Raw genomic sequence first — 20,218 nt, 5'->3', positions numbered from 1 at the left:
ATTGCACCTCCGTGGCCATAACTCTTCGTTGTCAGGCTGGTGGGTATTTTATGCGCCATGAAAATTAAAACGGGGAATAAAACAGAACCTTCCAACCATAGGCTGCAAAATAGATTAATAAAACACTGCTGGCTGAAAGCTGAAAGGGAAGGTACAGGGGTCATAACACAGGCCAAAAGGCCAAGCAAAACAAAGAGGATGGAGACCATAAAGCACCGGCTTGCCAGAATGGGAACTGCTTGATCAAGTTCCCGGAAAGCTTTCAAGTAGCACAGCTTGCAGGGTGCAGAGCATGGTGCTTTGCACTGACAGGGGGAATAAGAGGCCCCAGCACCACCTAGGATCCAATCTTTCCCCTAATTGCTTGCCAAGTGAAGTTGTTTGCATTGAAGCCTGGGGAAGAGGGAGCAATCCAGCCCCTCCATTCATCTTAACAGGTTGAGTCACAGCCCTTTCCCCGCTGACCCTCCTGGGCTGAAGTTTTGGACGCAGTCCATCTCCCGCCTCCTCCTCCCCCTGATTTTCTCATAAAGCAGCTCCTGTCTCCTGGCCATGCTAGCAGACACAGCTGGGTCCCTCTCCATCACTCCAGCAGCTCCCAGGTGGCCTGGCTTCCATCGCCTTTTTATCATGGGAGCTTTGCAGATCTGTTCTGGAGGGGGCGCGGCTTCAGTGAGTGAGCGTGGGCAGGGTATGGGACAACCCCACCATCAGTCTAAGAAAACTGTTTGGCTCCAACTCAGGGACATTGATTTTTTTATTATTATTATTTTACTTTTTTTTTTTCCCAAAGGAGAGGAACTTGAGATGCTTGCCAAAGGGTGAATAGCACGAGGCAGAGCAGAGGGCTTGGTAGTGAGTGTGCTGGAGACTTGTGGCTGTGCAGGACAGTGGTGCCAGGAGGATTCCCACTGCCCTGGGACCACTGCTGGAAGAGCAAGGAGAGGATGGCAGGGAGCATGGGGGCCAGGTGTGGGTCTGAAGATGCTGGGTAGGAGCTGGATGGGCTCCTGCCCACTGCCTTGGGACCTCTGTCCTGGGGAAGAACATGGGAAAGGTGATATTGGAGACTGCCAAGAGTCTGCCCGACTTCTCCTCTGCTGTCATGGCCTGAGCCCTGCATTTGTGCAAGCACCAAGCTCACTTGCAATGCAGATTCACACTCCCAAACCTTTGATTTCCTTGCCTTAATTTCCCGGGGGAAATATACCTCATAATAGTCACATGTTTCCGAGTCCTTACACATGTTTAATTGACTGAGAAAAGAAGCCAGTCCACGTGCTCCGTGCGGGGCTCTGTCTTTCAGTCATACATACCCAGGAGGCTGTAAAAAGCTTCCTAGAAGCCCTCTTATAAAATCAATTGTGGAAGTGTGTGCTCAGGGAATTTACAAAGCGTACTATTTACTCAGCTTCTCTTGAGTGCGCCTGTGTTTAGCCACCTTCCCATTTGGAGACACAATAACATGATGACAACCCGATAACAATTCTCTGATAAGGTGCTATATCATCAGGACATAAAACTGCTATGCTGGAACATACAAATGGGCCCCTCTCCAGTCAGTAACGATGCAAGATATTTCAATGAAGGTGTAAAGCTGCCTTGTAATGCACCTGTGGTAATTGCACGGGGCTGTGTACCCTGGGAGCCATTTCTTCCTGACCACAGCTGGTGATCAGCATATGCCCAGAGCAAGAGGTTTGATAGTCCTTTTATCCCAGCCAGTACATCTGCTGCTGCTGTCCGTATCCATCTAAATGTCTAATAAAAGGAAAAAAAAAAAAAAAAAGATACTGAGCTGTTTGCTTCAATAATATTCTGTAGTATCTATCAGGGTGACGGGGCATTACAGACCATTGAGCAGATAAAAGGGAAGCACCGATTGAATAAAATTAGCTTCCCAGCAACATAAAAATGGAGAGAGGAAGTTTCTGCGGGAGCTGTGGGTCATTAGCTCTGTGCCAAGTAAGAAAGGGCTGTTTGGGAGATGGGGAGAGGTGTTAGTAAGTATGTAGACATGTGTGTTGCCAGATGCAGCCCCATGCATAGCCCTACCTGTGTCCTAGAAATAGGTGAGGACCTCTGACCCTGGGAGAACCATACAAAAAAAGTAAGAAAAAAATAAATAATAAAAAAAAAGAATGTTTTTGGAAACCCTGTGTGTGTAGGGAGATGGTGGTATGAACTCTGCCCATAAGCAAGAGCCTGTGCTACAGTCTGGTGTCCTCAGCAGCAATCCTGGAAGGGTGACCCAGGACTTGAGCTGTACAAGGTTGAAACTCAACAGTTCTCTGACGGGCTGATCTACCCCACAGTTGTGATATATTTTTAAAAGCCAGTTGCATCCTATTCTTCCTGTGACCTTGAGTATCCATTCACTTATGGCCTGGAGAGCACACAACTTCATCACCAAGCCAACTTATGCTGCAGCTGTTGAACCTTGTATGTCTCAGGGTCTTCTGCTGCCTTCTCACTGACTTCTCTTTCCCCCCTCAGGCATGAACGTACTGGAGAGTTCTCCTTACGAGCCGTTCATCAGGGGCTTTGATTACGTCCGGCTGGCCTCCATCACAGCAGGTAGGTGGGTGGGAAGATGTCCCTACAGTGCTCCAAAATAGGGGGAGCTGGTTGTGGGTCAGGTGCTAGGGATGAGGTCTTGATGAGATGAGACCTTGTGGTATCTCGTGGTCTCTTTATAAAGCATTGCATGGCTACGGTCTTGCAACCATTCTTTCAAGGAGTTGCCCATTAGTCCTGTGCTAAATTGTTGGTAGAAGAACATGTCCTCAGAAGAAGCACTTGCAATTTCTATCCTTTGGCTCTTTTATGCCCATACCGTGAAGGACTGGGGCTGAAGCTCTTCATGGGCATGATAGGAAGGTCTCTTGCAATGAGCCATCGTGAGTGGGCTGGCTCTCTACAGCAGGTGGATGACCTGTGTGGTGCAGAAGCCCTGGGAAACATTGGCTGGATGGATATCATTAGGTATTAGGTGTTTCCACATCAGTCACAGGGCCAGACTGTGTGCAGAAAGGTCAGCAGCCCAGCCTACTGGCTTGATCCCAATCCCAACTTTTAACCCCATGCCCCGAGGGCAACCTCAGGACTCAGCCCCGTGTTCTGCTTTGTATCATGTAATCCCCTTAATAATGTCAGCAGAGCTGCCCCACACCTTTTAACCCCCTCGAGGGCACGAACCCTCAGCCCCTCAGTTAAAAGGTCAGTGCAGTAGCTATTAAGCCATCCATCACCAACATCACAGCTGCCAGCTCTGCTTGTGCACCACAGGCATGGGGAAGCTTTACAGGCAGTGATTTTTGTCACCAAACTACCCGCCTGGGAGCAGGTTGTGCGCTCCACGTGTGTCTCTGTTAGATGTGCCAGACCAGCAGCCGTGTTGCAGCTCTTCCTGACCACACACCTGATGCTGGGCTGGAGGACACAGCTGGAGCACAACCAGGAATCTCTGTATCTGATGGATGTCTGCAGTCTCCTCGACAGCATGGCACTTGTTAGGTGAAAACGTCTGGGACTGAATTAACCCATCAGCCCTTGACAATCTGACCAGCGAGGGAAGGGTGTTGCTCCCTGGCCTCACGTCTTTTTATTGACTCCACTCGGCTGATCCAAGCATGCAAAGTGAAGCATGCACAAAGCTGTTTGCTGGGTCGTGGCCTTTGTCATCAGAGTTTTTCCTTTTTTACTGGAGGTCCTACAGGGCTCTTCGGAGCAAAGCAAAGTCCAGGAATGGGGATTTTTATGCACGATTAACACATAGGTGTTTAAAGCAGTCTGAAACTGGTTGGGCAGCAAAGCCAATGGGCCTGGAGCAGCAGGGATATGCGCCAAAGGACTCAGCATCCATAAGGCACATTAATTTTTTGGTTTTAATTTTTCTTTCCTATTTATACTCATCACAGTCTATAACACACCTTATGACCTGCTGCTCTGTGCCTGTCCAGTGCACAGAATTATAGGGTTAGCATAGCCAAAGGATCCTTTCTCAGATATACCCCCAAAATTCCAAAGAACTTGTTGAAACTTAAGACATTCATTCGCGTGACCCCACACCAGATCAGCGTGACAGGTTTTTTTAATCCAATTTTACAGAAACAATACGTATGGCCACCATTAGAAGTGTACAAACAGAATTATATCCCTCCTCTCTAATTGTAGTAGTGATTTGTAAAAGCACATCCTCCGTCGTTGTGTGGGAACAGGAGAAAAGCTACTGTGTTCCCTGTGATTCTTTAGCTGAATGGGTAATGAAACCCTTCCAAGTAGCTGTTTCCTACACACTTGCTGACAGCTCCCCAGTGTAAACTGATGCTCTAGCGATCTTCAACTCTAGGCATTTTTAAAGAGCAGCACCTATGTGGTAGGAACACACTGAGCAAAAAAATTTCACCCATCATAAAATACCTGCAAAACTTGAAATTCATCTCTTAGCACACCATAAACAGCGGAGACAAAAAAGAAGGGGAAAATAAACAGCTAAGAGAAGGAGCATCTGATAACGCTTGTGAAAATGAAGGAGTGCAGCCAGTTTTGAAGTGCTCAGAGCTACTGTCAATGCTTTTAAAACTTGTCAGTGGTGACTGGCTGGTCTTAATTCCTGGCCAAAGACAGGGCTTGACTCTGCATTAGAAATTTTTCATTTTGGGGATTTTTCCTCTGGAAAAAAAAAAAAATCATCTTCTCTGCTGGGGAAAAAAGTCCTCCTAGTGTGCTTCAGGTCATGGGCTTAATTCAGAGATGGAAAACGCTTTCAAATTCATTTTCTCTCTTGCACTTGGAGGACCCTCATCTTATCTCTCCTATCAGAAAGAGCCTAATGTCTTGACTGACTCTTAGCGATGCTGTGACATTTTCCCTGCTATCAAACAGAGCTCCATCCACCTTTGAAACAGCTTCAGAATCAGTATTAGACAAATGTTTTTCCGTATTACCTATTCCTCAAATGATTTCCATCCCATGAAGACAGGGTTGAAGCTCAGGACATGGATATGTTGGGCAGGAATGATCTGGAAAATGTTGTTTTGGGGCTGTGAGACCCAAACAGCTCTCGTGTGGCTGGGCAGGTGCTGGGATGGGCTGCTGTCTCACCAGGCCTCAGGGTGGTCAATTTGTGGTGATAAAGTGCTATAAGATGCCGAAGGTAGAGAAAAGTTTTATTTTATTAAGTGTAGGAGTTAGGAGCAGTTTCTGAGGCATGAGGTTTGTTGTGTGGCCTTGGCACCTCTTAGGAAAGGTGAACGGGGAAAGGGGATTTGGCCCTGCTGGGACACGGGGAGCAAATGTGGGCTGCATCCTGACCACCCCGAGGTGGCCATGAGCAGGAACGGGATGGGAGCAAGGTCTCCACAGGGTGCTGCAGCTTGAGGGGAGACAAGCACTGAACTCCATCCCCATTTTCTGCTGCCCCCCAGGCTCTGAGAACGAGGTGACCCAGGTGAACCGCTGCCTGGACGCCGCCAAAGCCTGCAACGTGGACGAGATGTGCCAGCGGCTGCGCACCGAGTACGTCTCCTTCTGCATCCGCCGCCTGGCCCGGGCCGACACCTGCAACCGCTCCAAGTGCCACAAGGCCCTGCGCAAGTTTTTTGACCGCGTGCCGCCCGAGTACACCCACGAGCTCCTCTTCTGCCCCTGCGATGACACGGCCTGCGCCGAGCGCCGGCGGCAGACCATCGTTCCTGCCTGCTCCTACGAGTCCAAGGAGAAACCCAACTGCCTGGCACCCCTGGACTCCTGCCGGGAGAACTACGTCTGCAGGTAGGTTCAGGTGGGTGAGGTGGAGAGCTGGTGGGCCAAGCTAGAGGATCGTGGTGGACGCATCCATCTTGCCACAGATCATCCATGTAGGCCACTGCCTGAGTGATTCCTTCCCGTGGTCCATCTCCTGGTCTCGTACCCTGATATGGAAGGCCTTGAGAAACAGATTTCATAGCTTTGTGTTGGAGCCTTTTTTGACCTCTCTTATCAGTTTTGGATTCGGTCCCACAGACAGACTTCTATAGGAATAGCTCCAGGAAGGTGCAAGCAAAGCAGGGATGCAGAGTGGGGTCCACACAGCCTCATGCAGGCACGGACCTGCCCTAATGTGCACCTCACATATACCCCCCTTACATGATTTTCCTTCAGTTCCACTATATTTACCCCTCCATTCTCAAAAGGTCTTTGATATTCCAGAAGGTTAATCCACGTACAACTCTTGGGGTGGATGGCATCCATCCACAAGAGATGTAGGGTGTGAGAGCATCTGTACCACACCAAACATGCAGTGATGCTCCCAGCCCAGTGTCCTCCATGCAGCTGTGGCCATGAGCAGACACCTAGAGAAGAGCACAAGAGCAAGGCCAGCATAGGACACGTCTCCCAGTCCCATCCCAGCCTCTAATTATTCTGGGTTTTGGGATTTCCTGAGCTGAACTCCCAGCAGCCATCCACTGCCAGAACATCATCATTAAAGTACATTAAAACAAACCTTGTATTTTCAGAAGGGGAAGTGAGGGCAGCACATGTCCTTTTGGAAAGGTGGACTAGCATTAATGCCTTCATCCCTCTGCACCCAAATATGCTGCTAATGGACAAAAACTGAGCAGCAGAGCTGAAGCTGACTCTGAAAGATGCAAAGCCCCTGAGCCACACCAGCTCTTACTTGGAGATTTCCCCCAGCTACCTAGGGAATCCCAAATTGTGGGGTACTGCCCTCTCCCTAACAAGGCAAGTGGACCCAGGGGGGAAGAGGAGGATCAAAGGGGAAAGTGTTGCTTCCCAGGAGGCTGGAAACCATTTCCTGCAAGCAGCACAGCTGTTAATTATCTGGTTCCTTGGTCTCTGAATATATAATATAAAACATCCTCTAGAGACACGGCGGGAGCAAGGGGTTGATGTGTGACCCGGTCAAAGGCAGCAGTGCAGAAACCACAAGAAGAGGCAGGAACAACACATCATGGCACTTTAGAGGAGTAAAATACTCCAGGCTAATTCTGCCTGTGCTGCTAAGCCTTCTTGCAGCTTCTTATCATTCATAACCTCTCAAATTTCCCTGCTTGGAGGTGTGGGCTTTGCTAACGTGAATGATACAAAACTGCAATCCACATCTCCCCCCTCCAAATAATACAGCATAAATTTTTTAAGTGTTTTTGCCTGGCCGTGGCACAGGAGAGAGAGGTTGATGCTATATGAGGAACCTTAGGACATCTTAATTGGGCCCTGGCTGCCTGCCTCATGGATCTGTATATCCAGTAGTATGTCCTACCTGAAAGCCCCATGTAGATGTCTTGGATATCCTGCAATATCCAAATGCCACTAGATGTGCCAACAATGGAGCCACCCCTAAAGAACTGGGTGTCAAATACCTGGCTGGCAGCATGATTTACAGAGCTTATCCACCCAAGGAGCAGGGGAGCCACATGCAAGGAGCACCTGGTCACATATGAGTGATGCACCTGCTTCCTCGCACAGCCTGGAGGGTCCCAACAAGACCAGGTTTGGGTCTCAAAGCCCCTTTCTTCTGAGCCATTTGTTGTTTTTACCCAGACCACACAAAACTCAAGGCACAACAGAGGTGAGAGGAGCATGGCATGCACCTTCTGCTCCACAGGCTCCAATGAGTCCAAACATCTCCTGCCTGTAGCAGAGGAGGTGGCAACAGCCACGATGATGGTTAGAGCATATCTGAGCCTTGGGGCATTGCCCTTAATTTGAAGATGTCCTCGGCTACATTTAGAACATAATCTTTGAAGAGAGAGAAATTGGGCCAGAGTGATTCTCTTTCTCAGCAATTCAGTCCAAAAATGAAGGCTTAGGTCTCTAGGGGAAGTTAGTACCCAGAAGTCAGGTAAAGGCAGTAGGGAACGAATTCCCTCGCTGCCTACAACAGCTCTTCCTCGGAAAATCAGCTTCGTACATCAGAAAACAAACATTACTTCCAAGACTGCACCTTTCTTGCAGTCCCAGGGGAGGCCTGTAAAACACGACCTACAGCACCTATTCATTCTCCTCTCCAAGTGATTAAACCCACTTCTGGATTGCTGGAGGGGGCAGGAGAGAAGAAAACCTGTGATATTTATCCAAACCAGCTTAGCAACAACTGCAGCAGCAAAGGATCGTGTGAACACATCCCCTTCTGTGCAATCACATTCGACACCTCCAGTGCGCGATTATGTCCCATTTTGCCCCAAATAAGTGCTAATAAGTCCCGTTTTGTGCTCTCTCTCTGTCAGGTCGCGCTACGCAGAGTTCCAGTTCAATTGCCAGCCATCCCTGCAGGCTGCGAGTGGCTGCCGGCGGGACAGCTATGCTGCCTGCCTGCTGGCATACACCGGCATCATAGGTGAGCTGGGCTCCATAATTCGTGTTTCATACTTTATCCTTCAGCTGCTCTCCCTCCCACCCTTGGGGGGAAGCATCGCCTGTACTCCAGCCAGCTAAAAGCTCTGAGGTGGGCATCCGAGGCTGGGATCGCACAGAATTGTTGGTTTTTCTCTCTGCTGTGCCCAAGCCATGAGCATTGGGTAATTTTATGATAGCTGCAGCAGAGGCAGAAAAAACCTGCACCCTAACAGAAGCTCAGGATGACGGGTTGACCCCAGGTATCTGCTCTGGTGGGTGTTCCCTCATCCCACTGCTGGTGATGCCCTGGGAAATCACCGTCCCCTGCCATCTCGCTGATTGCAGATGTCAAATTTGGTTTGCAGATGCTGCAGAGACCCAGCTGGCAGCTGTTAGCACGAGCACAGCCAGAGTCCAAAGAGAAGCACCAATGTGCTGGACTTGATCCATCCCAAGGGATAAATTGAAAGCTCTTTGGGTCAAGATTTCTTTCTGGTTTAATCCCTTGTTTGTTGTCTCTGACCATTCTGGAGGCTGTGACTTGTCTAGTGACGATGTGACACAGGTTCACATATAGTTTTTGAATGTTATTTGGGAACTTGAGCTCTCAGGAGTTGCCCCTTCCTTAGGCTGATAGCCCACTTTGATCGACTGAAGGCTTTGTTGGTAGAGGGGTGAAAAAAAGGCAAAAAAGGGAAATGTCCTGTCCCCTCCTGAAATACCAGCTTTGTGGTAACACTTCTCATCCTTCCCGCAGGCAGCCCCATCACTCCCAACTACATCGACAACTCGACCTCCAGCATAGCCCCCTGGTGCACGTGCAACGCTAGTGGCAACCGGCAGGAAGAGTGCGAGAGCTTTCTGCGCCTCTTCACCGACAACATCTGTCTCCGTGAGTATCGCCAGGAATCCTCCAGCAGCATTGCCCACAGGCTGGTGAGGCTCCCTGTAAAGGTCTGGGGAGCAAGGACACGGAGGTGACCTAGTCCTTTGGAGGCTGTAGGTGCCCAAATCCTCCCTGGGGTTTCAGCAAAGGAGCTCTGAAGGTCCTTGGGCATGTCATTCAGGACAGGCAGCCAAAGAAAGCTGGAGAAAGGAGGTGTGTGCTTTCCCCTGCTGATGCTTTTCTCCATCTCTCTCTCACACAAAGAAAACGCCATCCTGGCCTTTGGCAATGGGACCTACCTGAACTCAGCCGTGGCCCCATCCATTCCCCCCACCACACAGATGTACAAGCAGGAGCGAAACGCCAACAGAGCTGTGGCAACCCTCAGAGAGAACATCTTCGAGCACCTCCAGCCAACCAAGGTAGGAGAGCCTGGCCCCAAGGGGATGCCTGGCTCTGTCCATGCCTGCTCCATGGCTTCCAGCCCTCCTCATTTCAGCTCCCTCATCTGTTCGTGTCATTTCAGCTAGGTGCAGATACCCAACCTTCCCTCCACCTTTAGGAGTCCCTCATCATCCTCTTCCTCATGCCCTGACATCTTCTTGCCTGAATCCATGGGCTATGCCATCCCATCCCATCCCATCCCATCCCATCCTATCCCTTGCTGTCCTCTGGCCTGTTGGTCACCATCTCCTTTCTTTCATGGGTTCTCTTGAGATACATGGGTTTTCTAGGAGTACTGGGAGCACCCCTGTGCTTTTCAGGAGTGTAAAAGGGATCCATGAGCACTGGTTCAGCCCCTTGCCCTGCTGGAGGGCAGCCACGTAGGTTCAGACAAGCATTTCATCTGCTGGAGGTCACACGTTGAGGATTAACTGACCAGAGTTTGCTAAGCATTGGGAAACCTCAGCTGAAAGGTTCTAGTCAGCAGCAAATTGTTAGTATCAAATTAATATTAAATTGAAATTATTCTAAAACAAATAACAGGGTAATTTACTGATGATGACAGTAATAAGCATTAAATATTTTATTATTAAGTAAAAAGCAACGACCTTGACTTGCCACCCACCAGATTAATCTTCAGAATGAATTATTTTACTGTTGAATAATTAACAGTGACCCTGATTTACTGAACATACAGGTAACAGAAGCTGCAGTTAACTAGACTCTGAGGACCGAGTGTGGATTTTGTGCTGGGCTAGCTGATACCTCCAGGGAGCTTCCACATGCAGGTTTTCAAAGCTCTTTCCCTGTGTCTTTTGCTGAGAAAACACCCAAATCTTTCCACTCCACCCTGTTTCCACTGAACAGTTATCAACTGAGGAGGTGTAGACGTATCAGCTTCCCTTACTACTTTTTGGGGCCTTGGTGGCCATGCAAGGCAAAAGGATAAATTCATCTGGCCAAAACCACAATGGTAACCAGGATTTGGAGATCTTGCTTCTGGCTGGTGGTCCCCACCCTGCACTGAGATTTTTATCCAAGCCATCACCTGCAAGTGATGCCTTCAACACCCAGGGGACATCTCCACCTGGAGAGGCCACCACATCAAACTACTGGCCAGCGGTGACTCCTTGGGCTGCATGGATCTCTGTTGCTCACAGTAGGTGTTCAGGTACCCATTTTACAAAAGGACATCTCCAGCCTGCTGTCCAGACCTATGGGTTCTCTGCCCATGACCCTGGTGCCACCACCACCTTCACCACCACAAGTCTAGAGCCAGGCCGAGTCTCCTCCTGCACGTGAAAACCCACAGGAAGGCTTCAGAGCTTGGAGACCTGAAATCTAGACCGATGTGGGGAACAACCCCAGCTCCTCACCCCGTGTTGTCTCCTTTCTCTTGCAGGTGGCCGGGGAGGAGCGGCTCCTGCGGGGCTCCACTCGCCTGTCCTCAGAGGCCTCCAGCCCTGCAGCTCCATCCCTCCGGGCAGAATCCCTGCTGCACTCATGGCTTCTCCCATCTCTGGCCGTGCTGAGCCTCCTGGTGATGTGAGGCAGGGCGGGCACACGCCAGGCAGTGACTCTCTTTGTGTCGGTTTCTCAAAAAAAAAAAACAACCAGACAAGTAACTTTTTTCGGGACAGGGGGGTGGGCTGGGGAGGAGGGAGGGGATGGGAAGGAGAGGTGAGCGTGTAGGCCCTTTCTCCTCCTCGCCCGTCTGCCAATTTCTTTGGTTTTATACAATCAGCATTGTCGACAACCAGCTCATTCTTGGTCCTGGCCACCTTTCACTCCCACAGCTCGGTTGTTGTCTCTCCAGCTCCCTGCGGATTGGGGCCAGAGCCACAGACAATTCCCTTGGAAAAGCTGAAGGAGAGAGTTGAGTCAAGAAATGAGAGCTGCAGAGGAAAAGCTTTTGCCTGCCCCGGCCAAGGGGGGAAAGACTTTTTCTGGCTGAGCTGCCAGGAGGTTTCCTGGAGCCCTGCCTCACGGTGCGGGGCCCTTGGCAGGACAAGTCAACGATGTGTGGTTCAGACCATCTCCAGGGTTGGGTCTGGGACCCAAAGGGCAGCCCACCTGCTTCGGAGTGAAGAAACCAGAGCTGCTGGTGAGAAGGTGGTTGGGTTTGTTCACCTGAAGCACCTCGGGGTGGTGCATGTGGCCACAAACCGAATGGGTTCACAGGGACCTGCGTGCAGCAGGCATGTCCCGATGGTGTTCAGGAAGAAACACGCATGGTGTTTTGTTTATGGCTGCCTTTCTTCGTGTCCCAACCCTAGCATCTCTATTTACTGGTCCCGTGAAGCATTTCGGGTAGGTATTTTTTTGTTATGGAAGTCAGGGGGCAATGTAAGCCCACTCTGAGCCTTCTCTGTGCAGGGTAAATTTGATCCCATGGGTAGGACTCTATGGGGGTGTTTCACAACCTGTTCCCATGAGCTACCTGAGCATCACTTGGTCTGGCAAAGAGATTTCACGTGGGGACATTGTTATCTTTGCAAGGAAGGGAGAGGATACAAGAGGTTTGCTAGCTACCACCATGGGGACAGAAATCCAGCCAGTCTCCAGAAAGGTCAAGGCATAAATCACATCACCACTGGGACTGCTGCAGTTCCCCTCCTTGAAGAGCTGGTGGAGGAACTCACTTGTGTCCAGGTTGGCTCGTGAAGGACAGTGGCCCTATCAAGTGCCAGCTGCTCAGCCACAAGGTGGTTGAAGCCAAGGCTGGTGCTTGACCCACCCAGAAGGAGGGATGGTGAGGACAAACCTCGTCCTGGTTGCTCAGGGCACAAGAAGGCAAATGTGTGGCTTTGGGATATGTGAGAACTCAAGGGTCTTCCCCCTGAGGAGGAGAGCTGAGGTCTCCCTGTGCCCTTTGGGGAGCTGATCCCCTTGCTAGATCCAGCCGATGAAGAAGATGGGAAGGAAAGGTGGGAAGGTTTCCCAGGACAAATGCTCACCCGGGTTGATGGCCACGGGGAGGCACAGGAATAGCTCCAGGTTTTCCCCATGAGCTTTGCAGCAGCCCTTTCACTCCTTGGTTTATGTTTCCCCAAGGAACAACGTTAGTTTTTTATCATACAGATGCATGGAAAAGCTTAGCAGCAGCTGATGTGGCAAAGCCCAGTGTTTTTTATTTCCATTCCCTGCAGAACACCTTCCCTTGCTTTAATACTTAGACTTTGCTGAGAAACTGCAAAGGTGAGAAACCTTTGGGTTTTGGTCCAATTTAAGCCCATTCTTGTTTCCAAACGGACATCTGTGGATGCACAGAAACCCTCCTGGCTGCATCCTGGCTGCAGGGCTGCACCTGGGAGGTCCTTGGGGTTGTAGCACCTGGGTGTCCTAGCCCAGGACCATTAAAAGGGTCCTGAAACATGCCAAAATCCAAGCTGTGCATGCCAGGCACCGGGCTGAGCCGAAATGTGCAAAACCTCCCCTGCCAGGAGGCTCACCCAGTGCCAGGAATGCAGCCAGGGAGGTTGAGGCACAGACCCCAAATCCCTGACCTCCCTTCAGAGCACCATAGCCAGGTGCTGAGCTGCTGCAGTCATTTTCCCCTTACCCAGGGCATCGGTGTCCCCTGCCAATGTGTCTCCCCCAAGGAGAGCAGCCTTTTGCAGCTCTCCTTGCCTCCCCCTCTGCTCTATGCTCAAGGTGGGTCTCCACCAGCCTTCAGTCTCCTTGCAGGGGCTGAGTATTGGGGTGGCCTTTGTCTCGTGGTCACTGGCGGTGGTGTCGAAATGCCACTTTGCCCTCTCCTTCTCTGATAACCAACCAGCAGAAGCAGGCTTTTCCTAGGTGGCCAGGAGAGCTGGCAAGCCAGCTTCAGCTCTCCTTTAGGGCTGGCAAGCTGTGAGAAGCAGATGTGGAGGACCCTAATACAGGCTGCTAGGGATGGAGGAGACCTCCAGGGGTCACCTGCTCCATGACCATGTCCCACAGCAGGATCCTCTCTGTTTACACTTTTTGGCAGATTTATCTTAACCTGTTTCTAACCATTCCACTCTCAGAGGCGCTGGCATCTCCTCTGGATTTCTATCACTCTTTAAAGGCGTTTTAGGATGTGAGCTGTCCCCGAGCACTGCAGGCCAAAGAGACTCTCGGTTCCCATTTCGGGCTCTTCTCAGGTCCTCAGTTTTGGGAGGATGGCAGAAGTGCCCTCGGGCTGCAGAAGGTGACAGCCAACCCCCGTGGATCGGATCACGGAGGCTGAAAAAAATGGTAAAGGTCTGTAGGGATCCCTGCCAAATCCAGAGGGCGAGTTTGGTTCTTCGTTATGGTCTTGGTGGAGGGGTCTGAAAAGCAGAGTTGGTGTTGCAGGTCTGAAATGGCCTCGCTGTCCTCATCCTTTGTCCTGTGCTGGGGATTTGGAAGCTGAATCCCCAAAACCATGGCTCAGGCCAGCTTCTGCCTCCTCCTGGGCTCTGGGGATGCTCCAAGACGAAGCGAGGCAGGAGCAGCGAGCCTCGCACAGCAGGGAAAGGCCAGCGGATGGGGTGGGTGGTAATGCCGTGTAGAGATCAAAAAAAAACAAATAAATCCAAAAACCTGCATGAATTTTCCTGACCATTTCACCCTTTTTGCCAATGTTTAACGTCCGCTCTCCCTCCCAGTGCATTCACAAACGAAACTTCGCAAAAAAAAGATGTTTTTTGAGGAGCCCTTTGGGAGGTAGGAGACCTGATTACATCCCCCCAACAGGAGGGCACAGACCGTTTGTTTTCCTTTGTGAAGAGGGATTTTTTTGGAGAACTTTCAGCTCTGCTGAGCACCACGAAGCGAACCCCGGATCTTCATTTTTAAGCTTCTCGATGGACCACCGAAGCCACAGCAGCTGCCTATAAAGGGAAAGGACTGAGTGAACCCAGAGAGACAGGGAGACGACTTGCTGGGAATCAGTCCCTACCTGGGGACTTCCATAAGCACAAAGAAGAAAAACGGAGGGGAAAAACAAAAAATTGACCAGCCCAACCCTCTGTAGCCACTGAACTCTCTTTCTGTGGCGTTTTTCGAAGTGGTTTGGCAGTTCCTTGCATCCTGAAGGCCTGTGAGATGTTTTGTGTGTACAAACACCAAAACAAGAGGATGAGCAGGGAGGGAAAACGGTGCTGGAGCAATAACCCCGCGGGTGGCAGGGTGAGGTGTGTGTGTGCATACCGAGGGGAGGATGGGTGGTGTCTGCCTGTACGGCCGGGGTATAGCCTGTACTTATCTCTTCTGTACGAGTCAATATTCAAACATATCCATGAATAAAGCACACATGCATTTTCCTGACCCCCTGATCCTGTTTAAGGGGCCGTGCCCATGCTGGTGCATCTGCTGGTGCTGCACCGTAAGGGCAGCTGGAGGAAATGGGGGGATTTTGGGGGGTCTGGCAGAGCAGTGGGGTTCAGAGACTTTGTGCTTGGCTGGAAACCCAACTCTGATCCTCTGCATCCCAGCCAGGAGGGAGAAAGATGAGAAACCAGCTCTGCCATGGCACAACCCAACGGAGAGGCATCGGTGCCACCCAGGGAGGGGACATGGCCCCGTGCACATCCTGGGGCTGCTGGTGCTGAAGACACGGAGAGGACACGTGCAGGGCTCTGGGGAAATTTGGGGGAAGGTTTAGCTCAAAGCTGGTGCCAGCACAGGAGGAGGGGAGGTGGAGGAGAAGGGAGGGCAGCGGTTCACGTCGGCCGGGGAGACGTTTGTTCGTGCCGCCAGCATCTGTGAGCTATTTTTGGCATCTAAAAGAGAAAGAAAAAGAAAGAAAAGGATCACGTGGAAATTGATTAGAGGCAAATTGAATGTTTTCTTGCCAATTTTAGGTGAAAAAAAAATAATTCTACAAAACAAATGTATATAAAATTTACATAAAAATACCGAGTGAAATGCAAGTCGGATCCTAAACACAAAGTGAGATCAAGGTCAGAAATGTTGCACCTTACCCTCCCCAAAATCCCCTTTGCTTGAAGCTGTTGACAATGCAGGGGGGAGCAAAGCCTGTGGGTTAGGGCTGGATTTGGGACCCTCTTTCCTTCCCACCCTGATTTCCCCATGTCTTCCCCCCGCTGCAGCCTGTTTCCAGGCTTCCACCCCAGTTTTCACCCCCTCATCCCTCCCCAGCAGCCTTCCCCTTCCACTTTTCTCTCCCCACACCCCAGTTTGGTCCATGGAGGTTTTGCAGACACATCAAATATGTGCTGGGGAAGTTCCAGCCGGATGAACCTGAAATGTGCTGTGAAAACACTGCAGGTTTGATGGATTTTCCCCGCTGCTTGGCAGGCAGCCGCGTGCCCAAGGTCAGCACCAAAACCCCACGGGGGCCAGTGCTGAGCACCCAGCTCTGCTGGGATGTGGGGTTGGGGACCCTGCTGGGGCAGGGGGGACCCATGGGTGGCCTCAGCCTCTCTGGGTGCCGTGAGCTGGTGCTGGAGGAGTCCATGGGGTGCCCACAGTCGTGAGCTATGTCCATGTAGCTGGGGGTACGCACTGGTGCAGCTGGTGTTGGTGTGATTGGGGCTGAGGAGCACAGGACCAGGCGAAGTATCCCTCAAGCTGCCTCAAGTACACCAGTGAATCGCCCTGCATTGGGGCAGAGAAGAGATTTTGGAGCAGGAGCCCCGCTGAGAGCTGGAGGGGGTTTTCCTGATCCCCATCTCCACGTCGGGTATGTTTTGGGGGCACTGCCTGTGCCCAAAACCAAACCAAGCCCCCCTCCCTCCCACCAGGCACAGCAGTCCAGGGACAGATGCTGAAGCAAGAGCAGGTGAAGTGCTTTTCCCTCACTTCTAGAAAAACAAACCCCAAATCCTATAACCTCTGGATCCCCATAGGGCAGAGAGGAGCCTGGGCATCCCCGGTGGTTCAGAGACACCCATGGGTGAGACCCAGGGGGTGCAGCCACCCCTTCCCCATCACACTGCAGCTGCAGACAGCACAAATGAACCCCCCTGGCTGTTGTACGAGCACTGTCAGGGGAAGTTTAGGGCAGAAACAACAGTTTCTAGTTCTCTGCCTCCATGCAAGCGGTGCTAATGTGCTGGTAGGGGTGGCTGCGCCTCGCCTTGGTTATTAAAATGTCACCTTTCCGTGCCAAGTGAGGAGACGGTGGATGTTAGCCAAAGGGAAGCACTGCAAAATTAGCTCTGACATGAAAAATGGGAAATGAAATTAAATGAAAAAGGGACAGATCGTGTGCCCCAAGATGGTTGGGACCATCGGATCTTGCTCTTTGGGTTGGGCACAGGTTTTATGTCCCCTAAGACATCCGCAGTCCAGATGCCCAAGCCTGAGCTTGTTACTGAGCCTCTGCAGTCTCCGAGGGGAAATCAGCCCTCCGAGGGCACTGAGGGCACCCATGGGTGCAGGCATGGCACGGGAAGGTGTTGCTGTCCCCCTCCAGCCATCCCAGCAGTGCTGGGAGCCCATCGGTGGTGACACAGGGGCCTGAAGCTCCACCACCACCCAGAGACCCATCAGCAGGTCCCACTGGCTTTCTTACTAAAAGATCTCCCTCACCTTTTTTATGCCTCTGAAAACATCTCGGTTATCATTTTTGTCACCTGATGCCCTGCTTCATTGCTTTCTTTGGATAAGAATCAAAAACAATAATAATAATAATTAAAAAAAAAAAAAGGAAAAAAATACAAGGAGAAACACAAAAACCTCCATAAAGTGGTTTTGCCCAAATGTTGAACTGCGTTAGCTGCGGTGCTCTGGCTCATTTCTACACCTCCCCCTTTCCCATTCATGGGGAAAAATCAGATGTTTGTGCTTCCACAGTAGCAAAAGATGCTTTTTGTACCAACCAGCGACGTGCAGCCCACCCAAGAGCTGCCTGAACCCCGTCTCCTCCTTGGGTGAGGAGGGGTGACACCCAACCTCCAGCCCAGGCTTTTCTGCAGGGGGCTAAAATCGGTCTCTTTTCACAAAAAGACTGAAAATTGCCTCCCCACTTTGAGCAGATGATTGATATTGAAGTGTTTGGGAGAGAAATGCTGTGGAGCAAATGCCTCCCCGACTCCTTCCCCCTGTGCTAAGGGCACGTGGCAGCGCAGAAAGCCAGCCCGGGGGCTTACGCAGCTCCACGCTGCCCCTTTCCCTCCCTGCCAACCTTTTCTTTGCTCCAAGGCAAGAAGAAAAATCAGAGCGGGGCTGAAACATCTCACACCACACCTCTGCCTTTTATCCTGCTGTCCGAAACGAGCTCAAACTGCCTTTAAAACCCCTACCCCCTGCCCGCTTCATTTCAGGTCTGGACGCAGCACGCTGTGCTTTCGGAGCGGCGCGCTCGGCTCAGCGGCAATTTCGGGGAATTGGGCTTAATGCCACGGGATGCAGGAGCACAACGGTGTTAGGAGACGGCGCCGAATGCAAACCTTCATGGCTCATAAATGCCGGGTTCGACTCCGCTTCGTCTCAGCGGTGCTTAATTTCGAAACCGAAGAGCGACATAAAAAGAAATGGAAGTCGCCTCGCTTCTGTGGGCATCCAGCATTCAACAAGGTTGCCAAATGGGCAGCAGATCCCCCTGGTGATCCAGTCCTGGGGATGCTGGATTTTTTCTCTTCTCATTCAAAGGGGCAGCGTCCTGGGAGAATTAAGAGCAGGAAGGGGAAGGGGCTGAGATGTTTCCATTGGGTTTGTTTAAATCCTAAATGAGAAGCTCTGAGCCCTGGGATGTGAGGCTGCCCCTGACCCCAGGAGGTTAAGGAGCAGGGCAGCCAGGACCCCAGTGCTGGGAAGCTGCAGAAAATAAATTCCCAGACCATCCCAGGTGACATGCAGGGAGGACGAGCCCCTTTTCCTTCACAATGAAGACATCGAAGGACGCTCCTCCTGTCCACCAGCCTCAGGAGACAGCCCAGGACCCAAGGGACCAGGCTCTCCCCCTGCCCGGAGAGGCAGGTGGGATGGTTTGGGGACATCACAAGGCACCGTGGGGACCTCCAGCTTTGGTGGAGGACACGTCCTCCCTTCCCTCCTCCCAAATTTTGTGCCTGGCACGGCCAACACAGCCCGCTTGAGAGACACGAACACCTCAAGCTCCACCACGTGCAACTCATCCCCAAAAAGTAACCTTGAGTTATCCCCCCAGCCCCGTCTTAAAAAAAAAAGAAACCAAAAAGGAGTTTTTAACCAGATCGTCTACTTTTTATTTCAGAGGAAAGATTTGCATTATTTACTTTTATTTATATACTTGTACTTCACATTTGTATTTAAAATGCACAGACCTCCCGATAATTTTCTCGTTCCTGCTTTAAATTAGCTGTTATTTTACAATACAAAAAATTATACCAAAAACTGCAGTCCTAAATGTGTGTATGTATAACACCCACAGTCCCCAGCAATGAAATAGTTTACAATACTTGCTCATATTTACATATGAATGCAATAAATGCTAAATTATACATATTAACAAACTAAGCTCAAGTCCGAACACAGATAAGAATTGTAAATAATTACAGAACGACAAAAAAAAAAAAAATAAAAAAATCCAGAATACAATTAATTCAAGGATCCTAGTGTAAAGGACATTTATTGTGCACAAATTTCAGAGTAATATAAAACCTGTCGTTATGTTCTTTTTGCTTTCCGTTTTTTCTTTTTTTTTAGAAAAAAAAAAATAAATTGGACTGACTTATGTTCAGCTCCTCCACAATGATTTTTCTTCCTTCTTCTGGTGAGGTTTGTGGAGCCGATGAGAGGTGTGGAGGGATGGAGGGAACGCCTGGAGAGCTGCGGTCCCTGGAAGACGCACGAACGCCGTCCACGCGTAGTGTTGGAAACAAACCGAACCAAACCTGCCCCGGAGCACAAGATGAAATAAAAAAAAAACAGCACGCAGCACCCCCAGCATGGGCTACTCATCTCGTTCAAGCAGCTATCAATGGAAAAAAAACATGAATTTGACCAAAATTGCCAAGAGTGTGTCTGAAAATGAGGAGCGCACGCCTGCACCTCCCTTCCCTTTGCTCCCCCTGCCCTCACTGCTAAGCTTGGGGGGCTCTGAAATCCCCAAAGGCTCAATCCCTTCCCCACCTGCCCCTGTGGCATTCCAGGAGATGGCAAGGGAAAATAAAAGTCCACGGGTTATATTATTGATTGGATTGCTTTAAAAGTTGCTCCCGGCACGCAGGGCCCGGTCTTTGCTTTCTCGCAAGCTCAGTGCTGACAAATCCGCATTTTTGGGAAAAAGGAGGGTTTTTAAAGGGGCATGGCCAAGGGCATGCGGGGTGGCTCTGTCCCCAGCTTGGGTTTTGGTGGAAAAGCAAAAGCAGCCGCTGGCACGGCGGTCACGGATGGAGATGGGCTGAGCGCCGCGGCGCTGGGCCTCGGCCTGGTTTTGGGCAGGCCTCGAGCTTTATTTTGGCCTCCTGGGTGAGCCAAAAAACTTCACCAAAAGCTCATTTTGGCTACTTGAGGGCCAGCAAGCCAAGCTGCCATTTTAAAACCATACCATAAACCGTGATGATGTGGTTTGGTAAGGGTTTACCACTGAGAAAATGATGTTTTGTGGCAATATTTCGTGTACAAAGCAGCCCTAAGGAAGCCTGCATCTAC

General features: G+C 50.7%; 1 protein-coding gene across 1 annotated transcript in view; it reads left to right on the top strand.

Annotated features, from left to right (window-relative positions):
- Nucleotides 1–11,267, top strand: part of GFRA4 (GDNF family receptor alpha 4) — a 65,062-nt gene extending 53,795 nt beyond the window's left edge. The window contains exons 3-8 of the mRNA XM_082760306.1: nt 2,497–2,577; nt 5,430–5,775; nt 8,232–8,341; nt 9,098–9,232; nt 9,491–9,648; nt 11,073–11,267. Of these exons, the coding sequence (XP_082616432.1) occupies nt 2,497–2,577; nt 5,430–5,775; nt 8,232–8,341; nt 9,098–9,232; nt 9,491–9,648; nt 11,073–11,219 (977 nt within the window). The 3' untranslated portion in view covers nt 11,220–11,267. The remainder of the gene's footprint in view (nt 1–2,496; nt 2,578–5,429; nt 5,776–8,231; nt 8,342–9,097; nt 9,233–9,490; nt 9,649–11,072) is intronic.
- Nucleotides 11,268–20,218: the final 8,951 nt, after the last annotated feature.

This window comes from Aythya marila (assembly GCF_965140915.1).
Source record: "Aythya marila genome assembly, chromosome: 4".
NCBI lineage: Eukaryota > Metazoa > Chordata > Aves > Anseriformes > Anatidae > Aythya > Aythya marila.
This window is presented reverse-complemented; position numbering and strand designations above follow the sequence as displayed.